Source organism: Lipophrys pholis (genome assembly GCF_963383615.2).
Source record: "Lipophrys pholis genome assembly, chromosome: 8".
Lineage (NCBI taxonomy): Eukaryota > Metazoa > Chordata > Actinopteri > Blenniiformes > Blenniidae > Lipophrys > Lipophrys pholis.
In genome coordinates this window covers 30,690,254-30,710,253 of record NC_137630.1, presented here as the reverse complement: position 1 = coordinate 30,710,253, position 20,000 = coordinate 30,690,254, and the positions used below count along the sequence as shown (strand labels likewise).

General features: G+C 46.9%; 2 protein-coding genes across 10 annotated transcripts in view; both read left to right on the top strand.

Moving 5' to 3' along the window:
• LOC308113141 (tyrosine-protein phosphatase non-receptor type 7-like) overlaps positions 1–9,925 on the top strand; it is an 11,509-nt gene extending 1,584 nt beyond the window's left edge. For 2 of the 9 annotated variants that reach the window (XM_080469152.1, XM_080469153.1), the window contains 10 exons: positions 3,133–3,368; positions 4,074–4,254; positions 4,851–4,935; positions 5,033–5,112; positions 5,714–5,851; positions 6,474–6,662; positions 7,788–7,978; positions 8,281–8,394; positions 8,513–8,597; positions 8,820–9,925. In XM_080469152.1, the coding sequence (XP_080325278.1) occupies positions 3,265–3,368; positions 4,074–4,254; positions 4,851–4,935; positions 5,033–5,112; positions 5,714–5,851; positions 6,474–6,662; positions 7,788–7,978; positions 8,281–8,394; positions 8,513–8,597; positions 8,820–8,939 (1,287 nt within the window). In that variant the 5' untranslated portion in view covers positions 3,133–3,264 and the 3' untranslated portion in view covers positions 8,940–9,925. Of the gene's footprint in view, positions 1–1,250; positions 1,405–2,284; positions 2,372–2,737; positions 3,034–3,129; positions 3,369–4,073; positions 4,255–4,850; positions 4,936–5,032; positions 5,113–5,713; positions 5,852–6,473; positions 6,663–7,787; positions 7,979–8,280; positions 8,395–8,512; positions 8,598–8,819 lie in introns of those variants that run through there. The other 7 variants (XM_080469155.1, XM_080469154.1, XM_080469150.1 and 4 more) reach the window with 7 other exon arrangements.
• Positions 9,926–10,684: 759 nt separating this feature from the next.
• LOC308113249 (ADP-ribosylation factor-like protein 8A) lies at positions 10,685–16,949 on the top strand. Its single transcript, XM_080469334.1, has 7 exons — positions 10,685–11,077; positions 11,705–11,785; positions 11,912–11,985; positions 12,483–12,576; positions 12,774–12,841; positions 13,033–13,103; positions 14,071–16,949. The coding sequence occupies exons 1-7, from the start codon at positions 10,955–10,957 to the stop codon at positions 14,121–14,123; spliced, it is 564 nt and encodes a 187-aa protein (XP_080325460.1). The 5' UTR covers positions 10,685–10,954; the 3' UTR covers positions 14,124–16,949.
• The last annotated feature ends 3,051 nt before the right edge of the window (positions 16,950–20,000 follow it).

Sequence of the window (20,000 nt, the reverse complement as noted above, 5' to 3'; positions counted from 1 at the left end):
AACACACAATGTGAACCATGTTTCAGAAGTTAAAGATAACGTATAAAGTTAACAATTTGAGCAAATTAAACTATCACTGATTGGTCCGGAACGAAAACGGGAATCCCGCCCCCTTTAGCCGGCTAGTGGCTAATGGCTAGCCAACAAGCAACCGCGACATAAAGTCTTCAGACCAGATATCAATGAGAGTCTTCCTCACTACTTCTTCCTCACTACTCCATGTCTGCCCGTTAGCTTTGTTTGTTAACTAACTACCCAGAATGCCCTGCGCTCTCCGTCCGGATCAAGCGGTGCCGGCGTGACGGCGCCGTTACACAGACCGCTAAGCGTTTCTCTCGCCGCACAACAAACACGCTCACTAAAGAGTTTGTTCCCCCGCAGAGACGTTCGCTTTGTGTCGTTATGTGAAAATATGAAGGTAATAATGGAGGAATGTGTGAATGTGACAGCAGTGATTGACGAGCAGCTGGTAATAATCAGCGCCTGGAGCATCCCTCCCTCTCTCACCTCTCCCTCTCTCACCTCTCCCTCTTTCACCTCTCCCTCTCTCACCTCTCCCTCCCTCACCTCTCCCTCTCTCACCTCTCCCTCTCTCACCTCTCCCTCTCTCACCTCTCCCTCTCTCACCTCTCCCTCCCTCACCTCTCCCTCTCTCACCTCTCCCTCCCTCACCTCTCCCTCTCTCACCTCTCCCTCCCTCACCTCTCCCTCTCTCACCTCTCCCTCTCTCACCTCTCCCTCTCTACCCCTCCCTCTCTCACCTCTCCCTCTCTACCTCTCCCTCTCTCACCTCTCCCTCTCTACCTCTCCCTCTCTCACCTCTCCCTCTCTCTACCTCTCCCTCTCTCACCTCTCCCTCTCTACCTCTCCCTCTCTACCTCTCCCTCTCTCACCTCTCCCTCTCTCACCTCTCCCTCCCTCTCTACCTCTCCCTCCCTCACCTCTCCCTCTCTCACCTCTCCCTCTCTACCCCTCCCTCTCTCACCTCTCCCTCTCTACCTCTCCCTCTCTACCTCTCCCTCTCTCACCTCTCCCTCTCTACCTCTCCCTCTCTACCTCTCCCTCTCTCACCTCTCTCTCTCTCACCTCTCCCTCTCTCACCTCCACGCTTCGCAGTCGTAACGGCCAGGAAAACAGGACATGTCTGTTCCTGCTGCTCCTCCTCTCCTCCTTTCCTCCTCTTTTTCCTCCTCCTTCACTATCACTTTCTCTCTCTGCCATCACTTGTTTCTTCTTGCCCCGAGTTCCTCAGTCACTCGTCTCTTTGGCACCGGGAAGGCCGGAGCAGATCGCAGACGGTCTCCCGGGTGGTTAGTCCAGTCGGTTAGTCTGGTTAGTCGCAGCCCCAGTCCAGGAGGAAACGCGTCTCGCTGATGTGAGCGACCGACAGATTATCTGTGAGCGGTAAGATCCGATCGCACACTCGTTGCTTTCACTGAACAAACACGTGGAATCGTCTCTGGACTTGTTTGACTGCTGCTCAACACGTGAGCCTCCAGTGTCTGTTGGTACCACACAAGTGGCTGCATTGACAAGTAAACAGGAGCTACAGCGCCTCCGGAGGCCACTGTGGTCGGTGCAGGAACCACAACGCAGCAGCTTCATCATGAGTTCTGGATTTATCTGAATCAGAGAAGAGTTAAACAGCAACAAACGATAACACAACGATGTGACCAGACTTTACAGATACTGAGGCCTCGATTACAAGACAACTTTTCGGGTTTTGTTTTTGCATTTTCGTTTCAGAAACATTTACGCTGAAGCGGCAGAAACACTAAAAATGATGTAGTTATCATGCCAGGCCACTAGTGGGTGCTGTTATTTGTTTTTTGTCATGAAAGCACACACACACACACACACATGCGGCAGAAAACAAAACGCTATAAACAATAACAACGGGAGAACACGGACCACAGGCAGACGACCAAGTTGGATAGTTATTACGGCGTTATTACAATAAAAGTACCAAGTCCCATGAGAATCTGGACTGGGAGTCATGAGGAGCTCTTATTGTCCTTCTACTGAGCATGTGCAGAAGAACTAGTTACTATGACTCGTGCACATTGGGACTGAGTCCAACATCCAGAAAGTGTTTCCTCTCATTTACGCGACGACAGAGCCGGAGCTTTTTCGAAGACTTCCACCTTGGAAGCCATTTCCAAAGAGTTGCATTTTCAGTGGCTCTGAGGGTCGTCGTCATGGAGACGGACTGACGAAACACTATGAAAACTTTCTGTTCTGAAATCATTGCCGTGTAAACGGAACCTTTGCTTTTTCTCTGCAGTGATCATCAAAGTAAGGCGACTGTTTGAAGCAGTGAATAGTTACAGTGACCAGGGCCTCCGCTTCAGGGACGCCCCCAACATGGAGGGTAAATGTCGACCATTAGCAGGGAAAATGGGGCAGAAGCGAAGATGCTCTTTGCTCGATGAAAATGAGCTCTTGAGTGACGGGGCAGAACTCTGAAGTCCTGGAAACTGCCCCGGGTTTCAACCCGGAACTCTGACGGCAACCAGGGCTTCTACTCTGCAACTTTGAAAAACACATTAGTTTTCTGACTTTGTGTGCGTTTGTGTGTGTGTGTGTGTGTGTGTGTGTGTGTGTGTGTGTGTGTGTGTGTGTGTGTGTGTGTGTGTGTGTGTGTGTGTGTGTGTGTGTGTGTGTGTGTTCAGAGAGTTTCCGCATCGGTTAGATCTGAAACCTTCGAGTATGTCTCCATCGGAAGAGTTTCCTCATCACAGGAAGTCAGCTCACCACCCACACACTGACACACACACACACACACACACACACACACACACACACACACACACACACACACACACACACACACACACACACACACACACACACGTCTGACAGCAGCTTGTATGCGTCAGTTATTTGTTGGTCGTAGTTTGCAGTGAGAGCTGATCGGAGGAAGTTCAGATCAGAAGTCAAGTCAAGCTGAGAGACGGAGCGTCTCCGGCGGTGAGCGTCGTCGAGGTTCTTCACGTTCATAAAACTGAAAGACGGAGCCGAGCGAGGCTGAAGGTGTCTGACGTGATGCAGGCGGAGCGCGGAGGAGGTCGGGGTGGATCGAGGGAAGGTTTCTATTGAGGTAACCATCGTCTTGTCTCCCTCGTCCAGCAGGAGGCGCCGGGAAGTCATGACGAGACGCTGAGAGCAACTCCACCTCATCACACACACACACACACACACACACACACACACACACACACACACACACACACACACACACACACACACACACACACACACATCATGACTGAATCGACACACGCCACCTCCTCCCTGGGTGAAGAACCGATCACTCCTCCGCCCATGACCACGCCCCCTCGCAAGGCCTCCGTCCGATTGCAGGAGAGGTGAGTAAAACTTAAGGTGTGTGTGTGTGTGTGTGTGTGTGTGTGTGTGTGTGTGTGTGTGTGTGTGTGTGTGTGTGTGTGTGTGTGTGTGTGTGTGTGTGTGTGTGTGTGTGTGTGTGTTACGGGGGGGGGCACATTCACGCCACAGATACACTAGGACCAGTCAGGTTGCCATGGAGATGAAACAACCTGCATGTTGCCTAGCGACAGAACCCTAACACTAAACAAAGCAGAAACATCCCAATAAACTGATAATATTCTTAAAAACGAAAAGACTAAGACGAAAACTTCCTGGACTGAGAACGTGGGATGCTCATCCTGCAGGTCCTGATCTAGTCTCATGTCTCTGTTATGTTTTATGTTGGAGGGACGAGTTGGGAAAGAAACCCTCCACCTCTGCTTTTTCACCCAATACCTGAGAATGAATTGTGACGTCCCAGTAACACTTTTCAGATTTCAGATTTGAGTATCGGCTGACAACGATACTTACATTGCTATTGCTATATTCAATGGCGGTCCTGGCTGGTTCTCCACCCTGGGCGGGTTTACGTGATGCACCTGAACGCATCAACAAAGTTGCTACTAAGCATGAAATCCTGACCAACACATTTACTTTATGACAAAATACCATGTTTTATAGATTTCGCCTCTGAATTCCTCAAGTTATTCTTTTTCTCATTGAACTCTGTGTTTTTTACTTTGTAGGCGGGGCTCTAACCTCTCGTTGCTATTGGACGTGAGCAGTCTGGGGGCGGAGCCCGTCTGTTCTGTCTCCACCCCGAAGGAGGTGTGGCTTCAGCTGCTGCACACGTCCTCGCGACCTCTGACCCACGCCCTGCTGCAGCAGGCGGCCAGGGACGCCAAAGTGCTCAACGCCGAGTACCAGGTAACCTTGATGTCGCCACGGCAACGCTCACCTCCGCCAGCCACACCTGGGAGGGTGAAGTCAGGGAATGTGGGAGGTTCCTATTTCCGTCCAGGAACTATATAGAGGGAAGATGCTCTATGATCTGGACATTAGCTGAAGCTACGTCAGCTAGTGGAGGAAGACGCTCTCGGATCTGAAAACTATATGAGAACAGCTCCCAAAGTGGAACTTTTTGAAAAAAGTTGCGTCTCTATCGTGGTGAAGACGGGCGAAAACAAGACTTTCTGAAAACACCGGCGGAAAAGCTGCCAGCAAGCATGGCGTACTACGGCCACAGTACCTAGTTGTTATACTACTGTTTCTACCGCTGCGGTGTACATGGAGATAGTTTTCAGAACGTTGCTGTTTGAACTGATAAAATTTCCGAAACAAACGCGAGGCGCTCCTCTTCCAGTAAACAGGAGTTTAGTCAAATAGTAACAAAGCTGCTCCTCATTGGAGACGATAGTTTGGACGTCAGCGACTGCAGGGCGACAGTTCAGCAAAGTTTCTCTGATGACTTTAGACGAGGTGCGTTTGATCTCACTCCCGGCGCGTCCCTGTCTCCTCCACAGAAAATCCCTCCCAACTTCGTGAGCGCGGCCGAGCTGGACGTTCCCGGACACACCATGAAAGACAGATACAAAACCATCCTGCCCAGTCAGTCCTCCTCCTCTTCCTCTTTTTCCTCCTCCTCCTCCTCCTCCTCCTCCTCCACCTCTTCTCCACCTCTAACTCCTAACTGCTCTTGTTTCAGACCCAGAGAGTCGGGTGGTGCTGAGGAGCCCAGAAGAAGAGGCGGGGCCAGACCGCTACATCAACGCCAACTTCATCCGGGTCAGTCGCAGTCTGTAATCTCAGGGGGGAGGATTACTCTGAGGGAGGAGTACTCTAAGGAAGGAGTACTCTGAGGGTGGAGTACTCTCTGGGATGGAGGATTGCTCTGTGGGAAGAAGTACTATGTGGGAGTACTCTTGACAAAATATTTGAGTGTGTGTGTGTGTGTGTGTGTGTGTGTGTGTGTGTGTGTGTGTGTGTGTGTGTGTGTGTGTGTGTGTGTGTGTGTGTGTGTGTGTGTGTGTGTGTGAAACAGAAGAAACAAGAAGTGAGGGAGGAAGTGAGGCGCTGGCTCCTCCCCCTGAAGTGCACAGACACTGTTTCCTTGTTTCGGATGCGGGGGTCGAACCTTGTATGGGTTCTGATGGGAACCACTGAGCGCCTGCGCCGGGTTCACAGGCACCGGCTGCGTCTGGAACACACACACACACTGTTCTGGGTCTTCAGTACGTCTGCTCCAGAGCAGTGAGAGAGTTCACGAAGATAAAAGAACAACGAAAACGAGAACAGCATGTGGTGTCTGAACGGAGACGTTTGAGTGAAGTTGGAGCAGGAGGCTCTTCTTCTGGACTTAACTCTTCTCCTTCCTCTTCTTCTGCAGGGATTCAGAGGTGCGCCGCGGGCCTACATCGCCACCCAGGGGCCGATGGTGCACACCGTTGCTGACTTCTGGGACATGGTGTGGCAGGAGGGGAGCCGCATCATCGTCATGGTTACCCGACTGAAGGAGAACAACGAGGTGAGCCGCTGCTGTTCGTCAAGTAGCACAGTCTGTGGGTCGGATGTATGTCTCCCTCTAGTGGTGGAAGTAAAGATGGCAGCCTCAATGTAGAGAGGCAGAAACACGTGTCAGAGCAGGACGGACAAGTTTCTTGTCTGTAACGCCGCTTCCTTACTGAACAGAACTGGGCCGCTCCTACATTCTCCTCCAACCCGCAGTCTCGGCACGCTCACCTGACCCGCCCCCTTCTCCACTCTCAGCCAATCACAGGCCAACTCGCTCAAGTAACATTGAACCTTAACACTGCAACAAAAACACACCTGTGGAGATGATCCACTATTTTCGTGATTTGTGTGTGTAATATATTGTCAGGAAGCCCCCCACATATGTTTTTTTGGGGGGGGGGAAACCGGTAGCTCAAAGTAAATAAAAAGTAACTTTTAATCTAACTTAGTTACTTTTCAAAGCAAGTTACTTTTTAAAGGAGTAAGTAGTAACCAGTAATAGGATTACTTTTTCAAGGTAACTTTTACAACACTGTCAGAGACACTGAAAATGCAACTTTTGGAAAACGCCCCAGCTGATGGGAAAACTTTTCTGGTTGATGGCCTCTTGAGCCAAACTCGTCTGTTTGTCTCAGAAATGTGAAGTTTACTGGCCTAAGCCGAGGGAGAGGCTCCGAAAGGAGGAGCAGGAGGAGGAGCAGGAGGAGGAGGAGGAGGACGGAGATGAAGATGAGGCGGGGACGAGTCGATTCGGCAGATTTGTACTTCGAGTGAAAGACGTCCAGGAGAGAATCGGATTCACCGTCACGGACGTGGAGGTCCAGGTAAACATTTCTACTGCTCTTGTTTGTTTCATGAGTTCTTGTTAATGTTTTGATGTTTATTGTTCTGTGTTGTGCTTTGTTGCTAAAACGTGTCTTTTATTTTGTGTCACGTTGTTTGTTTAACTTGTGTATTTTGTTGGTGTTTGTTGTGTTGTATAGATGTTGTGTGGATGTTTTGTTGTTGATACTGTGTTTTGTTTGTTACATTGTTTGTTGATGTTGTGTTAATGGTCTGTGTTGATATGGTGTTGCTTGTTTTAATGTTTTTTGATGTGTTGTTGTGATGTCTGTTACCTCATTTTTGAGGTTGTGCCGTTAATTGCATTGTTCGTTTTGTTGACACTGTTGTGTTGTTTGCGCCATCGTTTGTTGAGGTTGTGATGTTTGTTTATTTGTTTGCTGATGTTGTGTTGTTTGTAACATTGTTTGTTTTTTTGTTTGTTAATGTTGTGTTATTATGCCATTGATAAGTGTTGTGTTGTTTGTAAGTCCATTTGTTTTCTTGTTTGTTGACTCTGGGATGTGTTGTTTGTAACATTGTTTTCTTGTTTGTTGATTCTGTGATGTGTTGTTTGTAACATTGTTTTCTTGTTTGTTGATTCTGTAATGTGTTGTTTGTAACATTGTTTCTTGATTCTGTGATGTGTTGTTTGTAACATTGTTTCCTTGTTTGTTGATTCTGGGATGTGTTGTTTGTAACATTGTTTTCTTGTTTCTTGATTCTGTGATGTGTTGTTTGTAACATTGTTTTCTTGTTTATTGATTCTGTGATGTGTTGTTTGTAACATTGTTTCTTGATTCTGTGATGTGTTGTTTGTAACATTGTTTTCCTGTTTCTTGATTCTGGGATGTGTTGTTTGTAACATTGTTTTCTTGTTTCTTGATTCTGTGATGTGTTGTTTGTAACATTGTTTTCTTGTTTATTGATTCTGTGATGTGTTGTTTGTAACATTGTTTTCTTGTTTATTGATTCTGTGATGTGTTGTTTGTAACATTGTTTTCTTGTTTGTTGATTCTGTGATGTGTTGTTTGTAACATTGTTTTCTTGTTTGTTGATTCTGTGATGTGTTGTTTGTAACATTGTTTTCTTGTTTGTTGACAGTGTTGTGTTGTTTGTGCACACAGCTGTTGTCGGAGCGTCGTGTCGTGCGTCACTTCTGGTTCACCTCTTGGCCGGACCACCACATCCCACAATGCATTGCTCCTCTGCTGCGGTTAGTAGAGGAGGTGGAGACGTACCGAAGGTCGTTGGTCCCACCCACCGGCTCTCAGCCAATCACAGCGTCCGGCCCCGGACCAATTGTAGTCCACTGCAGGTCGGTTCTGGTTTCTGTTCCAGTTTCTAAAAAAACAATCTGTATATTTATATCTAAATAAGCGCCTCCCATCCTGAGATCCCTTCAAAAGATCATCCTCATGCTTCCTCCTCTTCCTCTTCCTCTTCCTCTTCCTCTTCCTCTTCCTCTTCCTCTTCCTCTTCCTCTTCCTCTTCCTCTTCCTCTTCCTCTTCCTCCTCCTCCTTCTTCTTCCTCTTCCTCTTCCTCTTCCTCTTCCTCCTCCTCCTCCTCCTCCTCCTCCTCCTCCTCCTCCTCCTCCTCCTCCTCCTCCTCCACCTCAGTGCAGGTATTGGGAGAACCGGGTGTTTCATAGCGAGCAGTATCGGCTGTCAGCAGCTCAGAGAATCAGCTCAGGTTGATGTTCTGGAGATCGTTTGTCAGCTTCGACTAGACAGGTGGGTCAAATCCTTCCTCCTCCTCCTCTTCTTCCTCCTCCTCCTCCTCCTCCTCCTCCTCATGTCTTTGTGGTAATCCCGTCCTCTGTGACCTGTCCTTTCGTCCTCGGCGCTGCAGAGGAGGGATGATCCAGACCCCGGAGCAGTACCACTTCCTGTACTCCACTCTGGCTCAGTACAGCAGCCAGCTGCAGCTCTCCGAGGTACTGAAGCCAAACTGAGAAAATGCATCATTTTCAGCAATTCTGCCGTTTCCATGTAAACGGACAACATTTTCAAAACGCTGCCATGTAGACACGAAGCTTTTCTGAAACGAAAACGCAAAAATGACTGCCTACCAGAACCTGGACGTCAGACTGAGTCCAGCGGCGAGGCGTCTCAGCTGACCTTCATGTGGTTCTTCTGTGTTCATTTCTTTTCGCCAGCAAGAGAACCAGCAAATACCACGACCAGCGGACCAACAGAACCCAGAGAATCAACAGAACCTGGAGGAGCGGGTCAGCGTCTGGCTGCAGAACCTCCAGCTGGACCCCAAACAGAACTGATCCTGGAGAAAATCTCTCAACCTGAGAGGTTCGACTCCCCCACAGAGTCTGGATCACACCAGAGGCCAAGAAGAAGCTCAGGTCCAAATTCTGACCCCGTCAGTCATTTCCATCCTGGACTGGAGCGGTCAGAGAACTCTGAACGCGACGTTTCGACAATAAAATGTCACTGCTCAAACACACCTGTCAACTTCACTCTGCTCCAACTGCCCTTTCACAATAAAACACTGTTAGAAACACATTGCATATCCATAAAGTCCTGAAGCTTTCCACAACATTGCTGCTCAAACTGTCCTCCGGTCGGTAGACTGTGAATCCTGGCTTGTTTTAGCTTAGCGTTAGCATTGGCGATGACACTTCTGGCTTGTCTCGCCCGTTCTACGTCCACTTTCTTTCTTTTTTGCTCGGTGTGTTTGACGCTTACTCCTTGGCGTGCTTTGGTGATAACAGTACCTGTGCTAAGTGTAGCAGTTGGTTAGCATCCGAGGAGATGCTCACTGAATTAGAGAATCGGGTCTGCACCCTCCAAACATCCCGGCTAGCAGGAGATGCAAACATAGTCGAGCCAACTGAGCGCAGGTGGTTCTGTTAGCGGCCCCGCAGAAGGTCCCAAGTATTCACATTATTATAAAATAATAACTCATAAACATGGAATTCAACAGGTTTCTGTCTTAGGATGTGTATTTGTAACATCATACATGCTTCTTGTGGGGATTGTTATGAGGAAACGCTCCATTAACTTCCATTGTTATGCTGATGATACGCTAATCTGTTTATCTATGAAGCCAGATGATTCTGATCATTTCCGGCTTCTGAACTCAGATAAAACAAAAGTTATTATATTTGGCCAAAACATCTGAGAGAGAAATTTTATAAACCTCTAGTAACACTGGTGGTTTAACGTTGACCTGCAGAGCCGGAACCTGGGAGATATTCTGGACCAGGACTAGCTTTAGCTTCAACGCCATGCTGTCAGGGTGAGTTTGTAAAAAAAAAAATTTAAAAAAAAGCATAATGCAACAGATATAGAAGCTTTTGTTTATTGGGACATTTCACTGTATTTTGCACCAGAAGGACCATCAAATTCCATTTATGTTGAGATTTCAGCAGTAATTGTTGGATTTTGTGAAACTTTTTACATTTTCATCATGTATACTCTGTCCCACAACAAAGAAAAACTTCAAAGTTTAAATTCAAAGGTTATTATGGCCCTATTTTACCAATCCGGCCCCACTCAAGATGAGATTAGGCTGTTTGTGGCCCTAGAACTAAAATGTGTTTGACACCCCTGGTACACAATTATTAGGTTATTTCTAATAAAGGCTATTTGTTTATTATTCATAAACAATAATTATTAGCTTATTATTGACAAAGGCTAAATATTTGTTTATTATTCATAAATAATAATAATTTGGTTATTTCTAGTAAAGGCGATATATTTGTCTAATTTTCATAAAATAATTATGCATTTAGTTCTAATAAAGGCTAAATATTAGTTTATTATTCATAAAGAATAATTATGTGTTTATTATTTATAAAGGCAAAATATTTGTTTAATATTAATAAAGAATAATTATGTGTTTATTATTAATAAAGACTCAATATTTGTCTATTATTCATAAAGAATAATCATGTATATTATTAATAAAGGCTCCATATTTGCTTATTATTCATAAAGACGTTTATTACGCCTCGAGACTCTCATTGTGAAGACTCGCGACGCGCCGCGGTGCATTGTGGGACTTGAAGTCGTCGCTGCTCAGAGGAAAAGGCGTCGGTAGTAAACACCAGACGAGCCGGAGCCGGACGGTCCAGCCCGAAAACACCGACTCTCCGCCTCCTCTCCCCGGTTCATGTGAAGCCAGCCGCCGCCGCCGTCGGTTTCTCCCCGGTACCGCCCACGCGTGTCACGGTGCCTGCCCGCGTCCAGAGATCCCGGAGCCGTCGGGGCGTTAGCCAGCTAGCCGCCGCAGCGTAGCCGCCTAGCCGCGTTAGCTTGACCGCGGAGGACGAAGATGATCGCGCTCATCAACAAGCTGCTGGACTGGTTCAAGGCGCTCTTCTGGAAGGAGGAGATGGAGCTCACCCTGGTGGGGCTGCAGTACTCCGGGAAGACCACCTTCGTCAACGTGATCGCGGTGAGTCGGAAGCCCCGGCGGCCAGCTGTCAGCTAGCATCTGGCCGGGTCCATTGTTGTCCTGCTGCGGTGAGGAGGGGTGAGGTCAGCGGGGCTCCGGACCTCCACGGTCCCGCGAGGAGACCCGGCTGTGGAGTCCGGCCCGGCTGCGGGTTACGTGGCCCGGCCGGGAGCGGTGGCGTCCGGGCAGCACGGCTGTCAGTGACCCGGAGCTCCGGCCGCTTCCACATCTGCATCCTGCGTGTTTCCCAGCTGAGTCTGTCCTCCCCGGAGCCCCCGAGGCCCGGATCCCCGCAGACCCGGATTCCTGCACACCCAGACTTCAATACACCCAGACCCCCCCCACACACAGACTCCTGTCTCAGGCTGTCCGCAGGGCCGCACATCAGCTGTATGAGTGTGGCCCCCTTCCACCCGCTGGTTCAGTGACCTCTGACCTCCAGGTCGTAACCAACCATGATGTCCAGTCATCACAGGGTCACTGACATGATTGCTGAAGGTCGACCTCCTTAATACTGACATCTAAGCTGTGTGTGTGTGTGTGTGTGTGTGTGTGTGTGTGTGTGTGTGTGTGTGTGTGTGTGTGTGTGTGTGTGTGTGTGTGTGTGTGTGTGTGTGTGTGTTACAGTCGGGCCAGTTCAGTGAAGACATGATTCCCACAGTTGGGTTCAACATGAGAAAGATCACCAAGGGCAACGTCACCATCAAGGTGAGTAGTTTGACTCCTGGCTCCTCTTCCATTGCCGACATTTACCAAGTCGCCCAATTTTTATCGAGTTTCTTAAATGATGTAAATTCTTTTAATTAATTTTTTTCCACGCGTTTGTGTGTGTAGCTGTGGGATATCGGCGGTCAGCCTCGCTTCAGGAGCATGTGGGAGCGTTACTGCCGAGGAGTCAGCGCCATCGTGTAAGTCTGTTAAAACATCGTACAGCCTGTGACGCTACAATGGACCACGTACAATTATCAAATATTTATTAACCCAAGTACGTCTGCTCTGAACCGATGGACACAACCTCTGTGATCATTGGTCGAGCTGCGCGTCATCTACCTCCACTGTGGAGTCCTCTCCCATCCCTTTTCTATGGGACTTATTCAGAAACGGTTTGTCGCTAACGTCCCAAAATCTAATCGGTTGGTCCTTGGATGATAACAAATCATCCCTGATCATTTCATACAATTTGGGCAAGTAGTTTTTTTCCGGAAAGTTGTTAAAATACATACACACAAACCAATAAATCCAAAACTGAGAAGAACCAGATGCTGGTTCTTCTTAGTTTTTCCTTTGTTTTTTAGTTTATTTTCATGTTTCTACAAGGTTTTCAGTGGAATTCTGCCAAAGATTCTTGCGTGGTTTTGTCTTATTTGTTGTGTGGTTTTGACGAGCCTTTCCGCCCTGTTTGCAGCTACATGGTCGACGCTGCGGATCCGGAGAAAATCGAAGCCTCAAAGAACGAACTACACAACCTGCTGGACAAACCGCAGCTGCAGGGGATTCCTGTGAGCACCACAGTCCACAACCAACACAACCACTGACTATTACACAACCGCAGACTCGAAAGCAGTGGGACATGTTCAAAGCAGAACTAGAAATCCTGGACCTCAGAACAGATCCAGAACTGGTTCCACTGGACCAGGTCCAGTCTTTTTAGAACTGACGTGCTCCAGTCTGAAGTGTGTGTCCTATCTGTCTGCAGGTTCTGGTTTTGGGGAATAAGAGGGACCTTCCTGGCGCTTTGGATGAGAAGGAGCTCATAGAGAGGATGTAAGTGACACACACACACACACACACACACACACACACACACACACACACACACACACACACACACACACACACACACACACACACACACACACACACACACACACACACAGTTGTTCAAGACGCCGTGATGTCATCAACAGGCCGACGTTGTCACGTCGAGTTTCTTCTAACGTGTGTTTGTGTCTCAGGAATCTGTCAGCGATCCAGGACCGAGAGATCTGCTGCTACTCCATCAGCTGCAAGGAGAAAGACAACATCGGTACCACACACACACACACACACACACACACACACACACACACACACATTATAAATGTATGCTATGTTGCCGAAAGTATTCGCTCGCCTGCCTTCACACGCATGTGAACCACCCATTCTTAATCCGGAGGATTTATTATGATGTCGGTCCACCGTTTGCAGCTCGAACAGCTCCAGGTCTTCTGGGAAGGCTTCCAAAAAGGTTCAGGAGTGTGTTGATAGGAACTTTGGACCATTTGTGAGGCGAGACCTTGAAGTGGGATGAGGAGGCCTGGCTCGCGCTCATTTATTCCAAAAGTATTTGGTCGGGCTGAGGTCGGGATCAACCTGGATCCTCCAGGTCTTTGTGGACCTGCTTCCTGTTCTGGTGCACAGTCGTGTTAGAAGAGGAACGGCTCATCTTCAAAAATAGGGGTTAACTTTACACTCGGTACAATCGGTAATGTTCTCCTGGAAACCATCAAACCCAGACTGTCCGTCAGACAGCCAGACAGAGAATCGTAATCCGTCATGTCTCCACGAGTCCAGTGTCGGTGTGCTTTAATCCACTGCATCAGACGCTTGGTGATGTGAGGTTAGGATGCTCGGCCGTGGAAAACCCTCCATGAAGCTCTATGCTTCTTCTGGAGCTAATCTGAAGGTCACGTGAAGTTTTGGGAGTCTGTAAGTCGACCACCGACCTCTGCACACTCTTGTTCCCAGTCACTTCCACTTTGTTACAGAAGTTTCCCTGCTGGACTTATTGCACCGGTAGCATCCTATCACTGCACCTCGCCGCAATTCACTGAGACACCTCCTCTCTCTGATGTTTGTAGAAACAGTCGAATTGCTTGATTTTATTCACCTGAATGCAACAATTTGGAGATCTGAGCAAATACTTTTGGCAATATAGTGCATATCTGATTAAATGAACCCCCCCTATAGTTGGTGTTGAGATAACCCCCCCACCTCCACCTCTGTCTCTGCAGACATCACTCTCCAGTGGTTGATCCAACACTCCAGGACTAAGAGGAGTTCCTGAGAAAAACATCTACACTACACAACACAACAAGGCCCTTCGTTACCCTCTAATACCCCCTAACTCCCCTCCTGCCCCCGTCATCCTCCACCCATGTGTACATCTACCCCCCCCCCCCCCTCGGATATGCACTGGTACGTCCTGAATCCTAACCTCCAGCTGGAGTTTCACTCGGAGTTCATGGGATCATTTCTCCTTCGTATTCGAGTATTTGAAGGAGTATTTTTTCGCCCTGAGCTGAGCTGAGGTGTCGGGTTGTATCAGTGCACGCCGTCCTTCCTTTCCCCTCTTCCTCCTCCTCCTCCTCCTCCTCGTCTGTTGTAAACTGCTCGTCCTCCCCCTCTCTCCTTTTTTTTCTTAATTTTTCGATGTTCCTGCTCTGTCGTCGCCAAGCCCCGCCTCCTCGCCGTCTCTCTCTCCCTCTCTCTCTCTCGAGCGAGCGAGGGATGATTCCGACCTTTTTATTGCACTGTTGATTTTTGGTTTTGTAAGATATTAATAATGAGAATAATGTTAATAATCTTCTTATCGTGACATGACCTGCTGTCGTCAGGAGGAGTCTCTTCATGTCTCTGTACCTTTTAGCTTTTTATTGCATTTCTATTATTTTCTATTCTCGTTGTCGTTTCTTATTTTTTTGGACTTTATAAGTCAGCTTTTTTTTTGTTTAACCAGTTCAGTGTTTCAGTTTCTGTTCTGAGTTGGCTGCTGATTGGACCGTGGCTGTCATGTGACCTCCTTGCAGCTAATGAGCTAGCGTGACACGACAAGTCAGCATATTTGTTGTTTCACATTTCAGGTGTTTACGAGACAGAAACGGTAGAAATCAACCATTTATAGTATCTGTCAGCATCACCTGCACACACACACCAATGCTGGGCTGAAACTAGGGCGTCAAACGTTCGGCCAGTATCAGATACTGTCACTTCATTCCCACAGTTCAAAGAGCAGATCGTCGTCTGCATAGAGTCTGATTCTTTTTCCCTCTTTTGAGGCTGTTTGATCTAATTAAACCAACTATGAACTAAAAGCCAGTCGTTTTAGGTCACGATAATAAAAACAATAGCGGCTGGACGATGTTTTAATGACGGCAGAAAATATTCACCCAATCAAAACTTCTCCAAATAGTCTCACCTGTAAACACATTAATAGCGTCGCCTCGTCCATTCTCACATCTTCCTCTTTCTTAGGGATTTATTTAATTCAAGTCCAGATTCTGAGCTCTGTCTCTCTATTGGTTCACATCACGTCCTGGTCCTGCCAGCAGCCAATCGCACTGCAGAACAGCCAGGAAGATTGAAGATTGAAGGTTGTTGTCTGAACGCTCCCGGTGTGGACGTGTTTTCACATGGGAAGCAATGCATGATGGGAGAGGAGTCTCTCCTGCTTCTCACCGTCGGGATTAACTGGGTACCAGGAGACCAGGGGCCTTTATTTAGTCTGCGTTTGAGAAAGCTAATCGACGAATCGTCCAACCTCTCACAGTCAGACTAAGAAAACCTGAACTAATCAAAAGTGTGAAATAGACTTCCAGAATTCACAATCCAGCGCCGACAACACAAGATTAAACTCAAGTGGAACGACGAGACAAACCTAGATGTTCATGAACGTGAAATCCTCACAACATAAAGATCAAATCCTCTAATGCAGAAGACCAAACTGCTGAGAACAATATAACTGATGCCAAAATACATGAACCTGATAATGGGCTACTCCTCCAAAGAAGTTCCTCAAACTCACTGAAACTCAAGACTTTCAAGCCGATTCAAACTTTCCGAGCGGCGAAATGGGACTTCAGACGACTGAAGAGCCGAATCAGTCACTGAAACCAATAGAAACATAAAAACCTCATCAGGAAGACGGTAAATTAAAAGGTTAGACCACTTATGAAGTCGCAATCAGACCTCCGAAGATGCATAAAACAAAAGACTGAGACATCAGTAAACTAAAGATCCTGAATCAGACGCAGGCGAATGCAACCCAGTGAGAGAGTGAATCATGAGGTGGATCTTCTGACGACGAAGCAATGAACTTAGACCTGTAAGTTCATGGTAACACCTGAAGAGCTCCACTCAAAGATCAAAACTGATATCAGACTCCTTCATGTCTGAGATCAAACTCAATCAGTGTCGGATTGAAGTCTAAAGGCTATGGGTGTCCTCGGTGTCTTCGAATGCTCTTTCATGTTCCCGTCAGTTCAGCTCAGCGTCTCCTTTCTTTAGCCCGACAGTGAGAAGCGTCTGATTGGATAATTACAGGACAGATTCCTGAAACTGGAGGAGCTGGAGGCTTCAGACGGTCCAGGAACTTCCTGGTGAGTCCACAGATAGTGCTCAGCTTCCTTCCGTCAGAACATTTGCTCCACGATCCAAAGTATTCAGTCAAACCCGTCTCTGGGCGGAACGAAAGGAAAAGCACAAAGCGGGTGCAAACAGGAGAACCTGAACCTGAACCCGATCTGACCTCCAGCAGCTCGGCTCCTCCTGGTTTCAGGTTCTGGTGTTTTTCTGAACTGGTGAGGCGGAGAATAGGAGTCCGGTACTGAGGTTCCTCGCTGGACTCTTGATAGTGGAGACCACCAGACACTTTCCCCCGTCGGGTGTCGGTTAAAGCGGTGCGACGGGTCCAGCGGCCTCTAGTCTCTTGTGTTTGCATGCCGAGAGGTTTCGTGTTTGAAGGACCTGATGAAGTAAAAGTGAAATGACCTTAATCCAGTGAACCCCCCCCCCCCCCCCCCCCCCCCAAAAAAAAATGAAAGTAAGGTACGCACTCGGCTGCACATGTGATCAAAACCGTGCAATAAAGTGGTGAAAGTCTCTGTTGTGGTTGAACGTGATGTTTCTACGCGTTTCTTTCCGTCTGAGGAGGATCACATGATACCGTGTGCTTACGCTACTTCTCTCCCCGCTGAGTCGTCTGGAATTCGGTCATGGTGGACAGAGTTTGGCCTGTTTTCTTGTTTCTGATGGGAGATCGCTTGGTGGCAACTTTCATCCTGAACCAACACGTCGCTCGATGATCCGCCAACAGGTTCAGATCAGATCAATTACTTTTTCTTTTTAATTCTTTTGCTGAATCAGCCATAAAATGACGGCATCACAGCAGGGATTGGTGCCTGTAAACGTCTGCCATGGGCAGAAGTCTGCCCCCCCTTTTCCTCAAGACTGCAGATGCTTCTTGTCATTGATTCCCGCCATAAATGTGCTGCCGGGAGTTATTCCTATTCTTCATATAATCTGTTTTACCTGCATGATGTTAATTTTCCCAGTTAAAATTAAGACAAAAATCTGAACGACTGCTACAGTCTGTCGGTTTAATCCAGGCAAGGGATTTTCTGAAAAGTAAAATGCAGATTGAGCTGGACTGAGCTCCTGACTCTGAGCCTGTTGACGTCATGACGACGCGTCGGTGCAGGATGACGTCACCTTCAACCTGTTTGTACATTATTGTTTGATTCAGTTGAAATAATGTGTTTTAATAGAAACATGCTTGTGTATGATACTAATTAAATACTATGGAGAAATAACGCCACGGCGTCCTTGTTTTATTTGGTCATGTGACACAAACAAGAAGAGTGTGAAGAGTTTTCGTCGTAGCTTCAGAACTACAAAGATGGAAGGTAGCATGTACAGGTACTTCTCAAAAAATTCGAATATCATGGCAAAGTTCAATATATATAATTATTTTTTTTGTGATTTCAGAAAGTCAAACTTATTTTATGTTAATCCATTACACATAGAGTAAAATATTCCAAGCTTTTATTTGTTGTCATTTTGATGATTTTGGCTAACAAATAACCTAGAATTCAATGATCATTTCTATGTGTAGTGATTCTATATAATATAATGATTCTATATAATATGAGTTTCACGATCTGAATTAACAACCAAAATATTTTACTTTTTGATGTACCTGTATGTAGGACTACAAACATGGAGGTTAGCACCCAGCTATAAGCCTAAAAACATAAGGTGCTTCCTAATAATCCCTCCTATCTCCTAACAGTCCCTCCTAACACCTTTCCTTAACCCTGTGACATCATCCAGGGGGTTAAGAAGAAGTAGGGAGGAATGCACCCTGAGGCGAGCACACAGCTATACAAACATGGAGTATAGCCGACAGGTACAAGGACCTCCATGTTCTAACGGACTCTCAGAGGAGATGTTTAAGGAAACATTTCACAGATTTGATCAACATCACACATGAAGTGTCTGCTCTTCATTGTAAAATGATTTCTACTGCTCAGAGGTGCTACGATTACTCGCCCGGTAAGGGGACTTCCTGATCCCTCCAGTGGGTTCATTCTAACGTTCATGTCAGAAGTGACATGAACTGTTAATGTGATAATGTTCTTACACTGTAAGTGAATCTCAATTCATTTATCTAATCTGAGTTTATTTTGTTATGTCCTTCCTAACAATCTGATATTAAATCAGTCATAACAATTTAGCATGAAACTCTTAATAATTAAACATCAAACCTCCAACAAGGCATGCTTGACTGACTAACACCAGTTTTTTCTTCCAAAAGTGACAAAAAAACAGCAGTTGACAGCCAATCAGAGGTCAGTATTTCCTGCGATGTCGTGCAGGAAAACAATTCACTCATAAACATTCAGTTTCATTTTGATTAGATTTTTTCAAATTTCAGTTGCAATGTTGATACGAGAACAACAGGTGGCAGCAAACACTCATATCAGTCCTTCCACTTTGTGTGTGTGTGTGTGTGTGTGTGTGTGTGTGTGTGTGTGTGTGTGTGTGTGTGTGTGTGTGTGTGTGTGTGTGTGTGTGTGTGTGAGATACAGCTATAGAAAAGGTTTTGGAGTTCCTCAGGGATCAACTAAAGGCCCTTTATACTTTTTCTGTTTATGTCTGAACTAATGATTCATTCTTAGCGTTTATTAAACATTTATTATAGACCGGTTAGGAATCGACTGTTTCTCTCTCTCCAGAGAGAGAGAGAGAGAGAGAGAGAGAGAGAGAGAGAGAGAGAGAGAGAGAGAGAGAGAGAGAGAGAGAGAGAGAGAGAGAGAGAGAGAGAGAGAGAGAGAGAGATTTTCTCAGCGACTCAATAGCAAACAGACAAAAACAGAAGTGAATCCGGTCATTTGGTCATTCGGCTGTGACGTGATCGTACTGAGAAGAACTTCGTCTCCTACATCCATCCATCTCTCCTGTGTGTGTGTGTGTGTGTGTGTGTGTGTGTGTGTGTGTGTGTGTGTGTGTGTGTGTGTGTGTGTGTGTGTGTGTGTGTGTGTAGCTACTTTTATACCAATCAACAAAGAAACAGGCCTCAGTGTTTCCTGTCTGCAGTACTAGGTGGTCCCACCAGTGTGTGTGTGTGTGTGTGTGTGTGTTTGTTCCCGGTCAGCCTGGCTCTTCATCGGGACCCCACAGTTGTTGTCATGACAACAGTATTACCCCTCCTCCTCCTCTTCACTCCTTCACTCATCAGTTTTCCCACCGAACAAAACTAACATTGTGCTCCTGGTTGTGTGTGTGTGTGTGTGTGTGTGTGTGTGTGTGTGTGTGTGTGTGTGTGTGTGTGTGTGTGTGTGTGTGTGTGTGTGTGTGTGTGTGTGTGTGTGTGTGTGTGTGTGTGGGTGTGTGTGTGTGTGTGTGCGACATTCAGGTCAGATTAGTTTGTGTTCACTGAGTTTGGGCTCAGAGACTCAAACGCTCTCTTGTCGCTCTTCATTCCTTCGGCTTCACGACAAGAGGCGGACACACACACACACACACACACACACACACACACACACACACACACACACACACACACACACACACACACACACACTTGTAGTGGAGTGGTGCTTCATGTGAGTGGATTTCACACGGTGAGTGTGATTCTCAGGGTTTCACAAAAAAGAAAAGTGTT

Coding starts and splice junctions, on each gene's coding strand:
- LOC308113249 (XM_080469334.1), top strand. CDS start 10,955: ATGATCGCGCTCATCAACAAGCTGCTGGACTGGTTCAAGGCGCTCTTC. Junction 11,078..11,704: donor CCTTCGTCAACGTGATCGCG/GTGAGTCGGAAG, acceptor TGTGTGTTACAG/TCGGGCCAGTTCAGTGAAGA. Junction 11,986..12,482: donor CGAGGAGTCAGCGCCATCGT/GTAAGTCTGTTA, acceptor CCCTGTTTGCAG/CTACATGGTCGACGCTGCGG.